Here is a 23,328-nt window from a genome sequence, read left to right as displayed (position 1 = left end):
AGATACCTACTTACTATTTCTACGAATGTATTTTATGAAGCTGGGTAAAACTAATATTATCTTTTAACAAGGAAATTAACTAAGAATATAGTATTATTGTTTTCAATCAATACTTTTAATAAACAGTTAAGTAGTTTAAAAAAATAATAGTTAAAAAGAATGTATAAATTGACAATGTTTTATTGAAAAGGACGAAATCGGAATGAACGTTATTTAATTAGGTATACGTAGTAAATGTTAAATAGGCGCTGTGCTTGAATTTAATTAAATATAACATCTTTCCACCAAGAATTGGCAATTATATATGATATAGGTTTTTATAAGCTCTATTCAGACTTTTATATTATTTATTTTCCGTTGCCAAGTGACATAATTCAACCAATCAATACAATTATTTTAACTACAGACTTATCCGATATCTCCGTAATAGTTTTATTAAAAACAAATCTTAAAATTATAGATAAATTCTTACTTCGATCCTGGAATTTACATTGATGTATGTACCTACATATAATGGCGATGTACTTATGTGTCGATCTATAGATAAAAGTATAACGTGGTAACTCAAAAAGGGATGTTCGCTTTATAGGATCACATCAATATTCATTGTCCACTGTGTCGTGTGGTCTCTTTGTATGCCATTTTTGTTTGATGTAAAAGAAAGATTTAACAATGCATCAGATAGTTTCATTAGCTGCTGCCTTTTACCTCAAAGACAGCTGATGAAATCATCCAGAAAACAATGTTTTAAATATACCTATTATAAATGCACCAACGTACCTACGTATCGGGTAGGTATAATATTATGTGCGAAATATTTACTTAAATGCTTAGCATTTAATTATATTTTGAATACAATGACTAAGATTAAATATAATAAATTTTATAATATTTATTAAATAATTTTATTATATTTATTAATTAATTTTATTTCTAACTAGCGAGAAACCGCGACAACATCAAAAACAGTTGATAGATAATAATATACTGATTCGATTTAAATTTCTTCAAATCAATGATATAGATCACGGTTGAATCTAGGCGTACACCTTCTACCCGCACCTTACCTCACTATTCATAACCACTCGTGATGATTTATTTTTGTGTGTGTTTTTATACAAATTTTGTCCACTAATGTAGGTAGCAATAATGTATAAATATTGGTTAGTAGTTTTTGAGTTGTAATATAAATTTTACATGTAATATCTATATTATTTTGTACTTAGGAATCATTGAAATAGTCAAAAACCTGATTAAAAATATATTTTTTCTAAATCACAGATGTTACTTTTATAATTATTATAATATATTGAAACAAAAATAGTCTTATTGACACTAACCGCACTCCCTTAAAGTTCATATTTTCTTAACAAAGAAAATGTTTTTAATATTATTTATTTTATTCTGAAAACGATTAGTTAGAGTGGGTGAAAATACATAAAATAAAAAAAATATGCGAGGATTTTAATTATGGCACCTATATAATAATAAACAATTAGCTATTAGGTATACTAAAACATTAAACACATAATTACGAAAAAGTCAATGCATAATATATGAATTTTATTTAAAAGTGGTTTACTATGTACAAGGAGGGATGAAAAATAATAAATTACGACTAGTGAAATTTAACTAGATAAGAAAGAAAAGTATAACGTCCCGATTGAATGAAATCTTGTTTGAATTTTTCTTAGTTTTTCATTACAGCTTAAAGTTTACACTGAAAGCTGAACAAGTAAATATTTACTTATATGCAATGCATGGACTGTATAATATTATCTATATACTTGATCGAACGCGCGCCACGGATATCAGAATCACGTATATGTAAGATTTCCATACCCTGTCCCTCTCTATAATGCCCCGGGCCCAATAATCCCCTCTCGTTCTGGTGCAAATCTAATTTCGTTCGCCGAAATAATCCGAGCGAGCATGCAACGTTTTAAATCTAAGAAAATTCGTATGCAATAATATATTTTTATTATGGAGCTTTAAATTTAGAGTCGAAAAATGTAATAAAATTGAAGGGACAATATTAAGCTTTTATATTTACTAAAGCTCCATTTTCTACTGCCGTAAGTTAAAGCATTCAGTAAGTTGTCAACTATAAATACCATATATAAAAAAAATGTATCTGAAATCTAATCGGTCGGCCGTAAGTACCTATATTGGTTTAATGGAAATTATTTACTTACATTCCATCTATTTATTGAATAGAGCAGTGGTTTTCAAAACTTTATGTTACTACGCCTCCCTTTAAAAAAAATCTAATCTTGGCGCCTCCTTTATTTCATTAAATAATACAGACACCTTTTAAAAAAGGCAACAATGTATCTACTAATACAAAAATGAAAAAAATACAAATAAACAAGTTTTTACTACTTATATTATATCTATTCATTTTTAAATTAATTTGTTTTTCATGCGACGAATGTGCTTGATTTCTTTGCACAATCAATTTCAATAGTAGTAAATCCAAAGTCATCATCGTTCACTGGCAAATGGCTTCTATCATGGGCCCCACATCTTGAAGCGGGCCCCCAGGCAAGGATCTTTCAACTACATATTTAAAATATTTAATATACCTGAAAGAAAGAAAACTTTTTTTACTATTAATAAAATAATGTGAAAAGTGCATTAGCTTACTAACCAAGAACTCAGGAAATAGATTTTTGTTTGCCTCAATATATCTGGCATAGAAATCATTTAAAAGTGGAGACATGGCGAACTTATTTATTTTGTAATTTTGATTTCGAAAGCTCTATTTTTTATGATGCCTTAACTTTGTCTTTTTGAATGCATTAGTGGTCCTTGTATTGATTTATTCACTCAGTTTTTTTAAAATTTCAAAAAAATAGACAAGTTTAACAACAACATTATCGTTCCTAAACAAATTTGCCTCAAATTTCATGTTTGTTATTATGATTTGACCCTTTTATTTCATTTTTTCACGAGATAGCCAGCGCGCTTCACAATAGTAGGAATATAAGTGAGGTATTATAAAATTAGTCTCTATATTTTCAGACAGGTTTGCAAACAACCTTTTATAGGACTGTTTTTTTTGTAGTTCATAACTAGCGGCCGTTTTATAAACTATGCATTTGCAAACTGCAAACTTGTGGCAACATTAATTGTGTTAAACTTTTCGCGCCTCCCTTTGCAACACTCCACGCCTCCCAGTTTGGAAATCGCTGGAATAGAGCATATTTTTCGGTTGCAAATTGTGTCATGTGGACAGATGCATGGCCCCCACATTTTGAAACGGGCTCCTACCTATTGCTAAGGTTAAGGGCAGTGTGATTTTCGACAGCAGTGTTCATCAAATGGTTTCCGTGCAGCCATAGAGTTAATGTGATTCAGCGATTTGTAAATTAATGATTTATTGAGTTGTCGGCACTCATCAACATATTTGCACAGTATTAAACAGTAACAACTCAAAAACGTAGTTTTGAGATATACATGTTTTAATATTTAAATATTTTACAATACACAAGATTTGGCAAGTTTTAAAAGGAAACATATAAGAATGTATCTATTCGAAATTGAAACGTATGGTCAATCGCTAGTTTTAAATGGAAATAATTCGAATTGGATGTGTACAAAACTGTTTTGTTTGAAAGTTTGTAAAACTTCATTTGGGTTATTGTCTCTCAAGGTATCTAAATTATTGTTTTCGTATTGTTTCTGTACAAAACTGGCAAACGAATATTTTGATACCAATATTGCGATAGGTATGTGGAATTTTTGACATGTTACCGTTCAATACTGGGCCATCGTATAATGAAGCACTGATCGCTACCTCCTTTTGTAGTAACCAAGTAACATGCAACCCTTCGCCATTTTGGGTAAATAGCCATTTTGTAAGTCAGGAAACACACTTAAAATAGTTTAAAAAAAAATCCACACATGAGCTATTATTTAATTACATCAATCATCATATCACTTCAAATTCAATCGCAAAATCATGTATTTTAAAATTTAAATATCCCTTGAGGAAAATAGCACCCCATGCGACTTTTTTTAACTATTCGAGAAAATGTGTGGTGAGTTTTTCTCACTTAACCATGCCATGGACGGATGTATTGCTTTACTAATGAGCAATATTTAATTGATGATTCGCTTGAAATTCATTTTATATAGATAGTATTTCTGATTGATTTGCAATGTACCATTCAATATTTTATAATAATATCATCTTTTGATATCGTATCGTTTGTATGCAAATATATTTTATGTAGGGCGCAACTATTGAGAATTATTATCATTAATTGTTTCATTTTATAATTAATTATGATAATTATATCTTCACTATTGATCCATTCGTTTCCAGTATATTGTAAAATAATTGCAAATTGTAATGTATTATTTTATATTTATTATTAATAATTATTATCTACTTCTGATTTTTTTCTAATTTATTTTATCGTTATTATTTATTTATATTATAATATTATGTACTTAGGTAATTTTACTATCATGTTAGAATATATTATATAATTTACTATCTGCGTAAACTTTACTAGTTGGTTACTCGATTTATGTATTTATAATAAAGGTAATTGTTTGTTTTCCTCAATAAAATAAAATAAATAGTTTCACACATACTATTGGTGAATCGGTGCTTATGTCGAGAATGATAATAGTATGGCGCCAACGAAATAGTGGCGTCAAACTGGTGTTATTAACGGCCCACATGCTCAGCGTAGGTCAAAATGGAGGTTTTATGATATTTTCATAGCATAACCCTGGACATTCCTTAAACGTTGTAGATAATCTCTTTATACAATTTTGAAGTCTTATTATCCTTTATATTTATTTTAAACAGTTGATGACTGCATAAAGTATTTTTATTACATAAAATAGTATTCTTTTAAACCTCTCGCTCTAATGTTTTAGAATATAGTCATATTTCAGTATATCCATGTGCAGTGGTGTTAAGATTTTTTTATATTTATTAATTTTTAAAAGCATTTATAAAACCATTAGTAAAATTTATCTCGACATTATTATAGTAAAATATTTACGATAAAAAATTATATTGATAATCTCTGTGATCCCAAATTTGACAATAATTACGCATTTTATTATTCAAAAAATGGGCAAGATTTACACATTTTAAGATAATTCTAAAGTTACTAATTATAAGCTATGTCTTTGACCATTCAAATGTGATAAACATTCTACGAATAATGTTTGCTTTATAATAATTATTAATCTAAGAATAAGGTAGTATTTTTTTGAAATACGACATTTTTATTGGCATTCCCCAGTGATTAAGCTACAACATACGACCGTAGCACATAAATTGACAAACGATAAATGAAGTAGGGAGTAAGATCATGTTAACGCGCCTGTTTGAACGTGTACCTAACTGAAAATAAATATTTTTTTAAAAACGTAGATTATCTACAACGTTTAAGGAATGTCAATATGGAAATTCAGGAATGAAAATAGAATAAAACTTCCATTTTGTCCTACGCGGCGCACGTCCCCCCTTAATTGAAATAAAATCTATTTATTGAAGTGATTAATTATTTTATTTACCGGCAGTTTTAGTCTTCGTATGCTGTTGCCGCCATGTGTTAGGTATTTCTAATATGACTTGGTAGGTGTTCTATTTGTGTCGTTTCGCTAGTAGTTAGATCGAGAGAAAGAAATGAAAAACTTTGCAAGATATGTAATATATAAGAATAATATTATAATTGGAACATGACTATGATCGCACCGGAGGAAGCGCCACATTCTGTGGGTTGTAATACTGTGTCATATTATAGATATTGTTATAAGTATCTTACATTGTAGATCGAGGCAACGTACAATAAAGAGTTGAAGGCCAAGTTGCAGCAAAACGTTTGTATTAAATATTAGCGAAGGGTGGATGTAGGCTGTTAAGATCCGTCATAAATAGTGTACACTAACCTTTGTCAGTCATACGTATTTGTTTTCATAGAAATAAGGCTACAATTTACAGGTGGTGTTGGTTAGTTTTTAATATTCAATTAAACCCTGCGACAGCCAAGCCATAATAAATAACATAATATTCAAAAAATACTCGTCTATCTATAAAATATCTAAAAATTATGCAATTAAATCATACATAATAACTTTGGATATTATTTAGATAGAATAATATTTTTTATCTGTTATAGTTCGGTTTAGACAGGGCTTAATGAATTTAAAAAAAGCCCAACAATATGACTTGTAATATTATGTATTCTTAATCTAACGATAACAAATAAATATGAATGAAAACGTGTGCACAATTTTGTCGTATCGCTATACGTAAAGTATACCAAAACTATTATGGTTCGGTTTAGGCAGGGTTTAATTGATTTTTAAAATTAACCAACACCATCTGTAAATTTTAGTCGTAGTTCAATAAAAACAAATACGTATGATTAATAAAGATTAATGTGCACGATTCATGGCAGATCTTAACAGATTACCTCCACCATTCGCTACTGTATTATAGATATTGTTATAAGTGTCTTACATTGTAGATTGAGGCAACTTACAATAAAGAGTTGAATGCCAACTTGCAGCAAAACGTTTGTATTAAATAATAAACACTTAAAATAGTGATTATTGCAATTGATAAAACTTGTTTAATGAATTATCACTATGCCGATGCCAGTGAAAATATAGTGATACTCACAGTACGTATTAACGCGGCCATAACAAGAAAATGCACGTGTAAACATGTATTATCCTGCAAGTTGCAAGAATGCATGTATGAAACAAAAAAGTTCGGAAGTTTCTGAATTGTCACGCGACAGTTGGATTTGTTCGATATCTGCGCCTGCGCAGTAGAGCGATATTGGCGGACAGAGCCTCAGGAATGATATACTGTAAATCGAGTTAAGAGAACCGGGAAGAGTCTTTTTAGAGGCGGCCCAGATTCACCCATGACTGTGTTGCCAGAGAAGAAGAAGTTATATTATAATAATTTCGTTCCATTTATAAATTTAACATATATGGGCTTTAAAAAGGAATAAACAGCCCAAGGAACATAATGTTATTATTTGTCGACCTGTTATAATTATAGAAGTTTATTATTTTTACAAAAAAACACCAGTTTGAAATTTTAATTATCATACCAAATTTGGGAATTAATTCATTATTATAAGTACTTACCCACTACGTTATTATTATTAAATCATAATAATCACAATTACTAAAGCAAGCGGTGGGATTCTGACTTTGAAAAAATGTAAGTAATTATTTTTAACATTATCATAAATTTACGTTTATAAAGAAGTTATTACCTATACTTTCGTGTAATACCGTCAAATAACCTTTAGAGAAATTATAATTAATTGAATACAATTACTGGTAATAATTCCTTATTATACTCGTACATAATTTGAAAAGGTTAACATTGATCCTACTTAAAAAAAAACTTTCAAATAGATTCTACATGTGCATTATTATAATTTGTTTTTTTTTACAGATTAGGTACGCTTAACCATTCACTGGATTGTAATACGTGTAATCACTTGAATGAAGTTAACTGTTATTTTGTTAACAGAAAGACTTGTACACATTTATCAAAATAAAATTAATTACATTTTATTCCGTATAATTTAATAACTGTGTGGACCAGTTTCGTCCACTCTAATAGAATCTATTGATAGTGTACTATTTGATTTTTAGTTTTGTACCTTTCCATTTAAATATTCTTTTGCAACCTGTCCCTATTTCGTCTTACGGCATCTTCACCAAATCAAATCAAATCAAATTTATTTATTTTACATATAATAAACATAACAAATTATAAATTCAAAGCGTTCATGACATGACATAAAATAAGTGTTATAAAATAAGAAATAAAATAAGAAAATAAATAAAAAAAGTAACAAAATAAAAGTAGATGGAAGCACACAGAGTGAACTTTGATAGACCATATCTTAAAAACTTATAAAACAACGTCCACCTAAATTCACCCTCACGTAAGTAGAATATATCAATATCCGAAGCGATTTCATTAAACATGGTTACTGCCCTCCCAATTGCATTACTGATGGCAGGTTAGTTCACATTTACGCCACGTATAAGTCTGAAAAAATATGTAGCTAAATAAAGATCCCTTCTAAATTTTAAGCTACAGTATGTGAGCATCCCTAAGAGAAAATCAGTCGGATAGAGCCACGAATAATATCCATACAGCCGAAAGTAAAGGAGTCTTAAAATTTTCTTTTGGACTCTCTCCACCATAAGGCCGTACTTCAACTGATGCGGGGCCCAAACGATAGACCCACTCTCAAGTCTACTTCTAACTTCATGCATCATGCAGACTTACCAATGGCAAACGTATAACTAACACAGAGCATAGTTATGTACCTACTGTTTATATAGGTGCTAAGTCGACAAACTAAATGATTGCGATATACCTAAGAAAACATATGCATTGGAAAATTTGGAGATTGTGTACATTTAAATACTTATTCGCCAAGAGTAAGTGTGTTGCCTTAAGATGCTGAAAGGCGATTTCCGATAGACAAAAAAAACAATTTTAATGCAAAAAAACTTAAATCAATTAAAAATTAAATTTGAATTTCATCAAGTACTTATAATCTCAGTCGATAGTGTTAAATTTTAATAATGTTATTAAAAACCAACGAAACCATTCCTGATTGTTGTTAAATTATGCAGAATAAAATGGGCATTATATATTTCACTTTACTTTAACCAATACTTGTAGTAAAATTTGAAGACTCTAATATAAAAATACAATGGCATGTTGACACCTATATCTATATTTTAAAACCTTTGATGCTATCTTTACTCAATTTCTTGATAAGTATCACATTTTTCAATTAATTTAGAACCTAATATCGTGTCCACCATTTATTTAGCTTACGTTGCCTGATCTAATATGTAAATACCCGTTGACTTCTATCACGGAGAAACTGTCCTAAACATGAATTACTATTAAGTATACAATACAATACAATAATATTAGGAAACAGTACATAATTAATAAATGCAAATATAAAATAAGTCTTACCATCTCCTGCACGCACCATCGTGTCACAGCCAATCACCAAAATAACTAGACTTAAAATAATATGTAAAGCCATTCTGATTATTTTTTATTTTTGCCACTACGATGATTATTAAACTCAATGTTTCCTCTCGATCATATTAAATCACTCTTAGTATTATAATTAAATAAATCTTAATTTACTTATAATTATTTGTTGAAACTATCAACACGGCACTTCGTCCTTCTCTTGGCTTTTAAATATTTACAATCCATAATTTTAAAGAGTTGAAGGTCACGTATGATTAATAAATATTTATATTTCAAAATAATGTTTGTACTGAAATTAATTATTTTGATTTAAGTATCCACTTGTAGATTTGATTTGTTTAATATTGGTGACTTTTAAATAGTTTAAATAAACATCACATTTTCCAATCAATTAAAGGGTCAGCTTGTAGATAAATGATGATTGAGCTGGAATGAAAGAAAAATATATATTAGCATCACACCTTAACTTAGCATTTATACATTAAACATTTCCATTATTACCCACCGCAACCACTTTAGTATATAAGTACGTATAATCAGATTATATGGCATGGTTTGTTTCTATAATTATACATAACGAAATATTTTACTCTTAATTCAATGGACAATGATAAACCAATAATTATGTATTTAATACATTGTAGAGTATACGTTATATAACTTAGCACTTTTTTTTGCAGTTTTTACTATACTGATACGCCTCTTTCCCTGATGACCTCGCATAAATTAATTATATCAAATGATATTCACTTGTATTAATCCGGGATTGCAATACCGGTATTACAGTATTTATCGATACCGAAATACCGGTTTTAAAAATCCAAAATACCGGAATTTTCGGTCTTAAGAACGCACACTTGTTTACGTTTTTGAAAATGAATAATTAGTTATGTGCTGCTAAAATGCAAATACATTGAGTGAATCCAACAGAGGTGAAAAAATAAAAAAACAAATTTCATCAAATATAATTATATAAGTAATTGTCGCGATGAATTATCATAATATTATTTCTGTTCTGTTCTGTTTCTGACAAAAATGTTCAATTATCATATAATAATAATTATTTATGACTGTACAAGCTTGAATTTAAGAAGCTTTTCCTGCAGCCGGACTTATTTGCACTTAATAAACTTTTGAGGGTTTTAGTTAAAATTATTAATAGGTATATTCAAATTATTTATAAAAAATTACTAGTTCTACAATTATGATCAATACATATTTTTAAATGTTAACATAATAAATGTAGGTATGTAGGTTTTTGCTCTAAAATAATAATTTAAAAAGATTTTAATAGTTATATTTTTTGATAAGCACCTACTTCTGTTTTTTAATGTTTAAGAAGTACCGGTATTCAATAATAAATACCGAAAAACCGGTATTGACATTTTCATTCGGTATTGCAATCCCTAGTATTAACGTATGTACCTAGTAATAAATAAATAAATAATGAATGTAAAAATATATCTTGAGAATATATTACATCATTTTCATCCTAGAGCCGGAGTGCAAAGTTATGAAGCAGAGGTATAACACAATAATAATAATTAACATAAAACACATTTTTTTATAGTGTTATTCTGCATAATTAAATAATCATCATGGGCAGTTTCATCTAGTTCAATGACACATCCTTAACTGATAACAGAATGACAAACAATCGTACTGCTATTTATATTAAGAAATTTCAAAAATATTAATACTATCTACCGAGCGGTAGGTACTTGATGGAATTTGAATTTAAATTCTAATGGATTTAAGTTTTGTACTATCCCATTTGAGGCATTTTTATGCTTCCCGGGTTTCGCCTTTCGGCTTATTCACGTACAAAAAAACGACTCAAATGGATTAAACTAAAACCATAAAATGTGCAGGAAAGCGAAATATAGAAATTACGAACCTATACCTACTAAATTCGATTTTAGTTCTGTAATATCGAAATATTAAAATAAAAATTGTGTTTCAAATTACAATTAATTTTGGGGAATTTTTTCCAATTTCAAATTTATGAAACATTCAATATATTGGCGCATGGCCCCCACAAGGGGGAGGGGCTGACAGGGATCTAGCCTGGGGGGCCGGGCTCAAGAGGGGCCCAGCGAGGCCAGTCGAACAAATAAGTGAGAAAAACACACATCACAAATTTGCCTTAATAAAAAAAGTCAAACACAAATTTGCTATAATAGTAAAAAAAGTCGCCTACGGCGCTATTTTCCTTCAGTAATATTATTACATAAAATTATATGGTTGTACAATAAAAATTTTAATTGTGTATCTCGACAACTCCTTAATCCAAATGGATGTATTAAAATATACAACAAAAAACACTAAATGTTTACATTAATTTTACCGCGTATACCATTTGAAAAACCCTTCTGTAGAGCATCACACTGCCTTTATCCTTAGAGATAGGTAGGGGGCCCGCCAAAGATCCTAGCATGGGGGCCCGGTTCAGGATGTGGGGGCCATGCATTGGCGCATTACTTGCCTTAGAAGTGGCATTAAAATAATTGTTACTTAAATTCAATATAATCCTATGCATTTAGGTTTATACAGAAATGTTTTAAATTTCATAGAGAATCAATTGATGTAAAAAAACGTATTTCGAAAAAATGACGTTTAGGATAGTTTAGAATTGAAATGACGTAGTACAAAACTTAAGCCATTATAATTTAAATTAAAAAAGTTATTTATCGAGGATATGAACATTAATAAAATAATATAAATTTCTGAAATTAGAAAATAATAAGTATGTGAATTAAATTAACCTAGCTTTTCAATGTCTTTAAAAAATGTTCCTAGTAAACATAGTCGTAAGATTGTATATTTTATTGGATACGAATTTTTCCACACGCAAATTTAAGAAATTCTATTCGGTATGAAAGTTGAGAGCTTTTTTTACGACTTCCTGAAAAATATCGTCTAAGATTTTCATTCAGAATCGAACTACGAAGATTTTTTTTGTTGTTCCGGGAAAATATTGTGGGGTCAATTACCTAGCCCTTTTTTTCTGAAAAAATCTTCATAAAATAATTACAAGATAAAAAGAACTTTTTTATATACTTACAACGTTTGTGAATTTTCAGTTGAATCATATAAACTTGACTTAGCTTAAACGATCAAAAAAATTTGTACTTGATAGAAATAATACTGAAATGTCATTTTAACATTTCAAATTGATTTTCATAGTAACGAACGTATATATATATTATTAATTTAGTTGCTAGGACCCAGACCCCTAGCAACCAATAATAGTGGATTGGATTACGGTTTTCTTCAGAAATAACTTTTCATACAAAACAGAATTAACTGAAAATGAATTTAATTCTACTTAAAGATGGCGAAAAGTATTAAAAAAATGCATTGGCATCGTCTTTTGGTGTATTATAAAAGTTTCAAATGTCTATCTAGTCGGGAAGTTAGTTAAAAATCGATTGCAAGATTTGTACTGGATAAACAACCACCGGACAAATAAGAATACGACCCAATAAAAAACGTTGTAAAATATTACTCACTTCGTTGATAATGCTGATTTTTTAAATTTAGAGAATTCTAGAGAATTTCTAGAAATGAGAGTATAAAAATTTCTAAAACAACTCATGAAATGAGAATTAGCCTTTTTCTTATTATTTTTCCTCGAAAAATCTCGATCATAACCTTTACTTTGTAAATTGTTTTAACAAAATATTATTGAACCCTTTTCGGTCACTTTTTGTGACTTTTTTGACTAATGAGATATCCAGTCATAATAATTATAGCATAGTATAATCTGATATAGGCATCATAAAGACGTTGTGTTTATAAATTTTGTAAACACATTACCAGGAGTTAAATTTAAAATAGCTCACACGTTGTCCAGCCATACGATATCTTTGCCATAAACATTTATTCATGTAACATATACGTTACGAAATAATAAAAAAAATATCAAAAATATGATTACAACTCTATCATTGTATAGAAAATATTTTTTAATTTTCATTCAATAATATGACGTTCTATGTAATAATTAAACAAAAAATGAATTAAATACCTACATAATTTTTCTATCAACATATAATTTTTAATTTGCTTAAACCCATTACCATACTATTAATAAAGTACTAAAATAATCTATCATTCGTCTATTCAATTCTTAACTATCCTAAACGCCAATTTTTCGAAATACGTTTTTTTACATCAGTCTATAAAATTTCTGTGTAAACCTAAATGCACAGTGTTTGAGGCTTTCACGGTTGTTTTTTATCGTAGTAGATTTTTGGGTTTCCACCGTGTGTCTTTCTTCCTTGACGACTCGACGTTTCGGGCTCGTTGCAGAGGCCATTATCATATCATCTCTTGATAATGGCCTCTGCGACGAGTTCGAAACGTCGAGTGAAAAAGCACAGGATTATATTAAATTTAATAAACAATTATTTTCATGCCACTTAGTAGGTATCATAAGTAACATTATTTGCCAATGTATTGAATTTTTCATAAATTTGAAATTGGAAAAAAATCCCCAAAATTAAATGTAATTTGAAACACGAAAAATGTTTTTTATTATTTCGATATTACAGAACTTAAATCGAATTAAGTATAGTTTGGTAATTATTTCTAAATTTCACTTTCCTGCACATTGTATGGTTTGGCGTTTAGGATAGTTTAGAATTGAATAAAAAATATTACAAATAAAACTTATTTTCCATGAATTATGAGTATTTTATCTGAATATATCAAGAATTAATGATAATGAAAGAGTGAAAGACGAATAAAGTCATAAAAATAAAATTAAAATCAATCAGAATAATATGCACTCAACACAAATACATGATTTACTGTAATGCTGTTGTTCTTGAACATGTCAATAGATAAACTACTAAATTAGAAAAATAACGAATCCTTGGTAATTTGTAAGTAACATTGAATCGAATAGTTTGGTTTATAAATAAATAAATCATAAAACTCACATACTGTTTGTAATTATTTTTATCTGTAATGCTGACTGAATTACTCAATTACATTATCGTAGCTATATACTTACATCAGCAAATAGTATTTCTGAAACGTCAGCATCGGTACGATTTTCACACAGGCCATATGAATTATTGTTGATTTTCCGTATACTTTTCCCCGAGATTTATTATCTATTTGGCATTGGGTTCCAGTGTTCTTTGCCAAAAATAACAAAGTGTATGCACACTCTTTGGAAAATACTTATATTAATTAGCGACAGTAATTTTTCATTATAAACCGAAGGCTAAGAGCAACTATTTGACGTAAAATTATTACCATGCTTGTAACATATGGTTTGCTAAAACGCATTTAATGTTTCTTTTAATTAAATGAAAAATAAATATATACTTACGTATTATTATATAGTATGTGTATAATATATATTTCTACATATTATAGGTACCTTAAATGCAAGAACTCGATAATAGAAAAATCTGAGGACACATTATAAACACAACACATAAACGTGAAGTTCGGTAGTTTTGACAGACAATATGACGTAGCAACAATGAGCAAGGGAAAACGATGCAATATGATTCATGTAAGAGTAGTAGGAAATAATATCGGTGACAATCATTAAATTTACACAAAGTAAGAGGCCATCGATGGACTGAAACCGTATGCGATTTAGATCCGTGTGCCATACTAAACTTATGATTTTTGTTCATGAAAATATATTTTCATTTGTAAGTGTATGGTATAAACGGATACGATCAGATGCTTATAATATACTTTGTGAAAATATATTTCAATGAACAGAAAAGGTAAGCTTAGTATGGCACACGGTTTGAAACCGCATACGGTTTCAGTCCATGGATGGCCTATAATTCGTGTGTAGTAGAAGAAATCGCAATCTGGACAATTTCAAGGCTAAGTTGTTCCACTTTAGTATATATTTTTATAACGTTTTCTTAGCTCGTATTCTTATTCGTCCCGTGGTTCTTTGTCGGGTACAAATCTTGCAATCGATTTTTAACTAACTTCCCGACTACCTAGACATTTGAAACTATACATCAGAACACGATGCCAATGCATTTTTTAAATACTTTTGGCCATTTTTAAGTAGAATTGAAGTCATTTTCAGTTAATTCTGTTTTGTATGGAAAGTTATTTCAGAAAAATCCGTAAAAAGTAAAAGAATATTATTGGTTGCTAAGGCGGTGGTCCTAGCAACTAAATTATTAATATATACGTGCGTTACTATGGAAATCAAAATGAAATGTCAAAATGACATTTCAGTAAGTACCTATTCTATATCTGTTTGTTTTTTATTTACTTCATACCAAGTACAAGTTTGAGCATATTGAGCATAATAATTCAACAGAAAATTTTAAAATGTTGTATTAAAACGTAAAAAGTTCTTTTTATCTTGTAATTATTTATTAATTGAATTGAATTTAACGGAAAACAAAAAAAAATGCGTGTTTGGTATCTACTTGGGCTATGACCATGTAAATGTAAACTGTAAAAGACTATCTTGTGACGGTCGGATTTTCCCTGAAAAGGGTCCTCAAATATAATTAATACTGTTGTTGGTTTGTAGGAAAACCCACTTCTTATAATCAAAATATCTTCATATTATAATATATTCATAGACTGGGGGAAGTGAACACAATATTATTAATGTATTGACAAAGACTGTTAATATTTTTATTTGATTATATAAATATGATAAACTACCTTGGGTAATCGCCGATAGCAGCCTTGTGTATAGAATAGATGCGCAGATGTGTAAAATTGTTACTGCAGTTAATATCATACATTATTATATACGACAGCTGTACCCAACATGATTTTATTCGTATATATATAGGTATATTAATTATGAGCTTCTACCACTCATAAAGAGTTTTGAGGTTACAGACTAAAACAGAAAATTACGTGTGACCGTAGCGTCGCGAATTTTGTAATTTGGCAAAGTTGTAGATCTAGATCGCAAGACCCGTTTATAATAATTATTTCATTCACCAGCTATTACAGTGCACTGTCATGGTGATTCAATAATGTGTTTTACTAAGAAATTTTACATATACAAGTTCATTAGTTTTAATCGTTATCGGCCAAGGATCCTTCTTTATCTTTAGAAATTCCCAAACTTTAACTATAAAAACTATCTTTAAAATGAGATGTTTCGTATTTTACTTACAAAATAACGTACTATCATCACTTAAAATACATAAAATGACACATACTCAAGAAGAAAACATTTCAAGGTGATGTTTGTCATTATGCATATCAGACGTGTCACTACTTAAAAATACATAAGACGACACTTAATGGTGAAAAACCATCTAATGTGATATTTTTCGTCTACTTGACAAACGCATCACCTCTTAAAATACATGAAATAACACATATGTACTGAATAAAATCGATTAAATGGAATATATTTTGGTTCTTTATACCTACACCTACATAACGCTTTCAAAGACAGCAGATGCCATGCAGCAAACTGCTGAAATATACTGCATAATATGTCACTCGGTAATGTAATGATTTTACAACATAGTAAAAAGCAGTAAAAAACATAATATGATGTTTAATAGACGCAAGACTCGAATCTATACCCACACAGCTTCCATCCACTTTTGTATCCAGTTTTCCTTTATTACTAAACATAATGACAGTCATCTCATATAACGGAAGGAATAAAAAAGCCCGCCAAGTGTCCCTATTTATTATCAATATTGAATGTTAGTTAAGTTTACGTAATAAACTTATATTATGATACATACGTAACTGTTCAACATGATATATTCATTAACACGTATTTAGGTTTATTATTAGCTCGCACATGAAAGCTTGAAAGTAGGTTTAAAGATTAATGTCTCAAAGACAAAAGTAATGATATACCACTTCGCTGACCCAAAAGCGATCTTCATCAACGGCAATCAAATCGAGAGGACCAACAGCTATGTCTACCTCGGACAGCAAATGTCTGTAGATGGAGGCATAGATGACGATATTGCGCATGAGCCAAGTTAGCATGGAGTGCATTCGGGCGCTTAAGTAATATCTTCAAGAGTGACCTTCCAATATGCCTGAAGCGTAAAGTATTCAACCAATGTGTGTTACCAGTGCTAACGTATGCTTGCGGAAGATGGACTCTCAACACACGAGAGATCCAAAAATTGAGAGTTGCGCAACGTGGCATGGAAAGGTGCATGTTGGGCATAACGAGTTAGGACCGCAGAAGAAACCAATGGCTAAGGAAGCAAACAAGAGTGAGAAATGTGATAGAGGTCACCAAATTGATGAAATGGCGGTGGGCCGGATATATCTCACGGCGAACGGACAACCGATGGACGAATACAGTCATTCAGTGGTACCCGAGGGACACTAAGCGGCCACAGTGGCCACAGCGGCGCCCCAAAACCCGCTGTATTGACTAACTTGTCAGGTTTGGTGGAAGTACGTGGCAGAGAAAAGCAAGGAACCGAGAAGAGTGGAGGGAGCTGGGGAAGGCCTTCATCCAGCAGTGGATCGACCCCGGCTGAAAATATAATATAATATTTCTTTATACTCGAGAATTACACCTCAACCAGAAGGCAACCTACTTTCTTTATTGTTGTGTTCCTTGATTGGTCAGGCATCTAACTTATCCGGAATTCTTTATTTTATAAATATTTTGTCAATGTCTCCTGCGTAGCTATGATTTCAATAATTTTATTATGGTGAAGCGTTGAAGGATTTTTTTTTCATTAATTGAATTAAGAAAAAGATAATGACTATTAATTGTCAACACGGACAACTTCGTAATAATATTAAATAATTTTGAATCAGTATTGATTGGGTATGTTGCTACATACAAAAGTTCGTAAACTGTTAAACCAGGTTTATGTGATTAGTAGGTAATTAAATCCGTGCTTTACAAAAGAATTTCTGCCAATTAACAAGATATCTCAGAAACAATACAGCAGGGTTAATGGAAGTTTTTGTTGTTTTCAATTTATTCGAATCTTTGGTTCTACAGAAGAAAAAAAATATAATTAAAGTATGGACGAAATTATAAAAGTTTATTAAGTATTTTCATTTAGAATAAATTTAAAGTTAAAAACACAATGTTGACAGAGAGTGGAGAAAGATTTTTGTCAATTATTAATATTCTTAAGCATTCAAATGTTAATTCATAATTTAAAAAAAAAACCCAGAATAAATAAATGTCTTTGAAAAAAATAATTTATTATTATATTGTTGTGTAATATAATAGTTTTTAAATTGGGTGTCATCGTTGTGGAATTATTCCCAAAAACTTTTCCTTTCTTTTCTTTTTATCTACAGAAAATTACAAAAAAATTCATTGAACTTATTGTATTATTACTTTGGACTTTAATTATAATCTGGGATAGAATATTAATATTCTACTAAGACGATGGTTAAATCTAATCGAATATAAATTATGTTTTTGACGTAAAACTTTGCCTCTGTTCTAGATAGGTACTAATTATGCATGAAGACATTCAATGGAATTGTGGCTTATAAATATGTAATGTGTATTTAAATAAAACTGCTAATATGCACGCTATTTAAGTAGGCACTGTATATTTAAATTCATTGACATGGGTGTTTATACCCCTCCTCGGTTTTCACCCCTTTTATCATTCATCCCTTTCTCCTTGAATAGCTACCGTATGGAATGAAATGATGTCGACACATACATCCGTATTTATAGCTTAGCAAAAAGATAAATATTATGTTATTCTGCTGTTGAAATGGCATTAAATCCGTATTAGATGATTGATAGATAGGTCCAATTGTGTGCACATTCGTTATGAAAGTGATGGAATATGATACGTCTTATAATAATTTATCTATAAATCAAATTAAGCCGTAAAACAATAGGTACCTAATTCATATATATTAATTCTCGGGGTTGACTACGTCCGTTTAAAAAAATATTTTTAACAAATGCTATTTTTTAAATCGTGAATAAGTGCTAATCTAATATTCATATTAAATTTTTCGTAGCATTGTAAAACTCATATAATTTAGAAGAAAAAAAAATGTCGCTACAATGACGATTCATTTGATAACGAGAATAGTATCTACCTACCAAGGCCTGAACAGAAATGAACCATAAGTGCGAGGGAGAAAGAATTCGGCACGCTTGTATTTCCGCGATAAGCGTAAGAGTAAGATAGAATTTCTACGGCTGAATTAAATATTTTGTAAACGTCGACGGTAAATATTTAAATGACTACATTGATTTAAATACTGCGATCACGTGTTGTTGAAATTTATTGTTCATGTGTTAAATATAAAGTTAGTGGTAAATATTTTTATTTTATTTAGTAGAAAATTTGACTAGGTTGGGTTTAAATTTGGTAGCCGTACTGAGAATCAGCATGACGATATAACGTTTTGAAGTTAAGTTAATAATAATTATGCGTTGCACGAAAGAAACACGGCTTCATTTTGCCGAACAATGGTAACTCTCTATATATTATTACTCTGAGGCATTACACGAGGGCTGTATTGAGCAGTAGTTTCATAATGATTGACCATACAAATTATTATTGGTAAATTTTATTGGTTATGTTAATTATTATTAGTTACGGTGTACATAATAGGCGCATAATTACGGGTCGGTAAAATCGCACGCGCTTTTACCGATCTCACACACATACGGGTTAATGGCGAACGGACAACAGGTGGTCGTGCCAAGTGTCACATGCCAAAATAGAACTCGACTGAAACAATTTCGGAATGCCTGTGCAATAATCATTTTCCGCGTTTTATAAAATTCTCGCGAAGCAAGACTTTCTCTCTGGTCTTCAACCTCATCAAGAGAAAAAATGTCAATATTTTGATTTGAGTTCGTCAACCGACCATAATATAGGTAAATGGATTTTTGATGGCAGCTTGCGAATGAGTTTTCGGTACAAGTCGGTTTACAGGAAGCCAGGCGGGAACAGCGCTAATTTTCATAACCGATTTTGGCAAAATTCATGAATTCAAGAATGAAAACTTAACCTAACCTAACCTAACAATTAAATCCGACCATGTCCGATCCTAATAGGATCATAATTATGGGCCTCCACATAGTGATGGTTTGTATTAACAGATTTTGTTTTTTTACGAGAAATGGATATCAGCCATTTGCTCAACCTAGTAGGTTCATACTCTGGCTCATACACAAATTGAAAAAGAATATGTGTACTTGCCAGACCCAGGATTCGACCCATGACGCCAAAGGCCAACGCTTAAGCCGAGCGGCCGTCGTGGGTGTTTACACTCAATAATTACTTACATACTTTAACAATTAATAATCCAGTATATCGGATATTTTCAAAATTTGTATGCCGCTGGCTTCCTGCAAACCAACAAGAATCGAGTTTTCATTTTCAGTTTTCATTTTATTTGAGAACTGATATTGGGAGTCAACAATAATATAATTGAGAAACAACCATTCTCTGAAAATAACAAATTTCTGCTTAATTTTATTTCCAAAAGGTTAAAAATATAGTATTCTTGACAGGTATTCAATATAAATAGAGGAAAGGGGGGAAAGAATAACATAATAGTATATAGGTATATTACCTATAATTATTATCCATGTAAGTATGTAACAATTAAAAATATGTATTTATCGCTACAAGGCGGAAGTAGGTATATTAATTATATAGGCCTTCGATGTCCGTACAGTAGAAACAATAATTTTAATAAATCCTTTTACGAGGAATGGCTCTTAACTAGGGATTGCAATACCGAATGAAAATGTCAATACCGGTTTTTAGGTATTTCTTATTGAATACCAGTATTTCTTAAACATAAAAACAGAAATAGGTGCTTATCAATAAATATAGCTATTAAAATCTTTTAAAAAATACATTTTATAGCAAAAACCTATATACTTACCTACATTTATTATATTGACATTTAAAAATATGTTATAAATATGATCATAATTATTGTAGAACTAGTGATTTTTTACAAATAATTTGAATATATTGATAATTTTAACTAAAGCCCTCAAAAGTTCATCAAGTGCAAATAAGTCCGGCTGCAAGAAAAGCTTCTTAAATTCAACGCTTGTACAATCATCAATAATAATTATAGAATAATTGAACATTTTTGTCACAGATGTTTTCTATTTCAAAATAATATTATGATAATTCATCGCGACAATTACTTATATAAATATATTTGATGAAATTTGTTTTATTATTTTTTCACCTCTGTTGGATTCACTCAATATATTTGCATTTTAGCAGCACATAACTTCTGATTCATTTTCAAAAACGTAAACGAGTGTGCTTTCTCAATACCGAAATTTCCAGTATTTTGGATTTTTAAAACCGGTATTTCGGTATTGATATCCTTAACTATACGGATTCATTATTGTTTCGATTTTTATTCTAATTTTATAAGTGTTGCGATCGACTGTTTCCCGTCAATTAATTTATATTCATATTATTATCTTCAATAAAAAAACTTACCTAAAATATTCATCGTAAGAGGGAGGATTTTTCATACACTTCTTTCAAAGTACCATACCTACAAAACCATAAAATTATTTAATAATATAAAATAACATAGGTATTACTGCTATCTACCAACCTCTTTTTATTCGACAGTCTATCTACATTCTATACAGTATTGATAAAACGTTGAACTGGTAGTTACGACAGCTTTGGGGTCATTTTATATATTGTGTTATCGATACACGGAAGAATAGTATATTTTTATACTATACCCAGCACTTATGAGAAGAAAGGGTAACTGTATGTCCGAATTTTAACCGTTTATCTTATTTACATTTCAATGAAATCAATGAAAGTATTTTCATCCCTCTGAAAACCTTTTCTATACGGAATTCTTCTGAATAGTATTATGCAATTTCGTCCACTTTTTGAGGGTATCTATAAGATGAGAACTTTCTTCTGGCATAAATAACTTACATCAAATTCAATATAGATCGGGGAAGGCAAATCTTTTCCATATGGGGTTTCGTCTCATAAATTATGAGACGAAACCCCATTGCATTTATTATTCAATTATTTGTAGGTACTTGTGAAAAAACTATTTTGAAAATTGTAATTGATTAACTTTATAGGTATTATTTGTTTGTTTTTTTTCTGATATCGTATTATGTTGAAAAATTATTAACTAGTTATTCGATTTTTTGTCACTATGGGTGAAGTGGGTATTTACAATTTTTTCCCAAAAAAAATGACAATTTTTAACTGCATATTTCGTCGGTTTTAGTGCATATTTTATTGATTTTAAGTGCATACGTGCATGCATATAACCATGTTTTTTATTGCATACAAATCCGGGCCCTACTCATAATATATTGAATTATTTCACCATTATTTTGTACATTTAACACAGATTCATTGATCGTATAATTGGCAATATGTTCAAAGATAAGATTTCATTTCTTTGATAATATGAATTTAATTAAATGTATGCAATTGTTGCTGGGGAATAAATTAGTAGGTATAACTGTATAGTAAAATTTACAGTCGAGCTTGGTCACTGGTGTCGTGTCCGGAAACTTGTACGTATGCAGTTCGCCGTATTACAATTCACCAGTAATGTCCCCGGGTAAGCAGATTGAGCGCCGCTTTGGGGCGGCAGTTACTTGAAGGGCGGCAAATCGAGGAGAATCATTTGATATATATATAGAAATAGCTACATAAACTTAGTAATAACGAAAATATATTTCCATTAAAAATGCAGCTCACTGGTTGGAAACAAAATGTATTCATTAACATAAAAGATTTAACGAGACTGTATTTTGGTTCGGGTTTGCGATGTCTAGTTTATTTCCGTCGCCTTTCGACGTCCATGGTTACCAGAAACGACACGTGTACAGATGAAAAAAAATACTGTATACAAAAATTGGGCGGCATTACCTATGACGTCTAGGAACGTCACTGCACTTCACCGTGAAATGCTGTATCGGAAAAATATAGCCGTATATTAAAGATCATCCAACCTCTTTGAGTCGTATAGTACTGACATAAAATTCATGTCTAAATAAAACACGGTTCTTGTCGGTTTACACTTTACAGGAAACCAGCAGTAAACAAATTTTGAAAAAAACCGATATACTGGATTATTTGTTAGGTTAGGTTATGTTTTCATACTTGAATCCATGAATTTTGCCAAAATCAGCTATGAAAATTGAATGAATGTTCATATTGAATCTAATAAAATTGGAGACCGTATAGAAAGATCATGGCAAACTGTGCAACGGTGAAATGTTTTACGTATAGTTTACATGTAATATACTAGTGGACATGTATTCTTTCAATCTCCAGCATCTCATTTATAAATATAGAAGATATACCAAA

The 23,328-nt window shown here is 30.1% G+C and overlaps 1 protein-coding gene across 3 annotated transcripts in view; it reads right to left on the bottom strand.

The window, feature by feature from the left end:
• Positions 1-23,328, bottom strand: part of LOC147066743 (hemicentin-1-like) — a 129,725-nt gene that overhangs the window by 92,476 nt on the left and 13,921 nt on the right. For all 3 annotated transcript variants that reach the window (XM_085954368.1, XM_085954369.1, XM_085954370.1), the window contains exon 2: positions 9,008-9,460. In XM_085954368.1, coding sequence (XP_085810494.1) covers positions 9,008-9,080 — 73 coding nt within the window. In that variant the 5' untranslated portion in view covers positions 9,081-9,460. The remainder of the gene's footprint in view (positions 1-9,007; positions 9,461-23,328) is intronic.

Source organism: Rhyacophila brunnea, unplaced genomic scaffold (genome assembly GCF_057557595.1).
Source record: "Rhyacophila brunnea isolate RB1 unplaced genomic scaffold, BYU_Rbru_1.0 scaffold_4, whole genome shotgun sequence".
Classification (NCBI taxonomy): Eukaryota; Metazoa; Arthropoda; class Insecta; order Trichoptera; family Rhyacophilidae; genus Rhyacophila; species Rhyacophila brunnea.
This window is presented reverse-complemented; position numbering and strand designations above follow the sequence as displayed.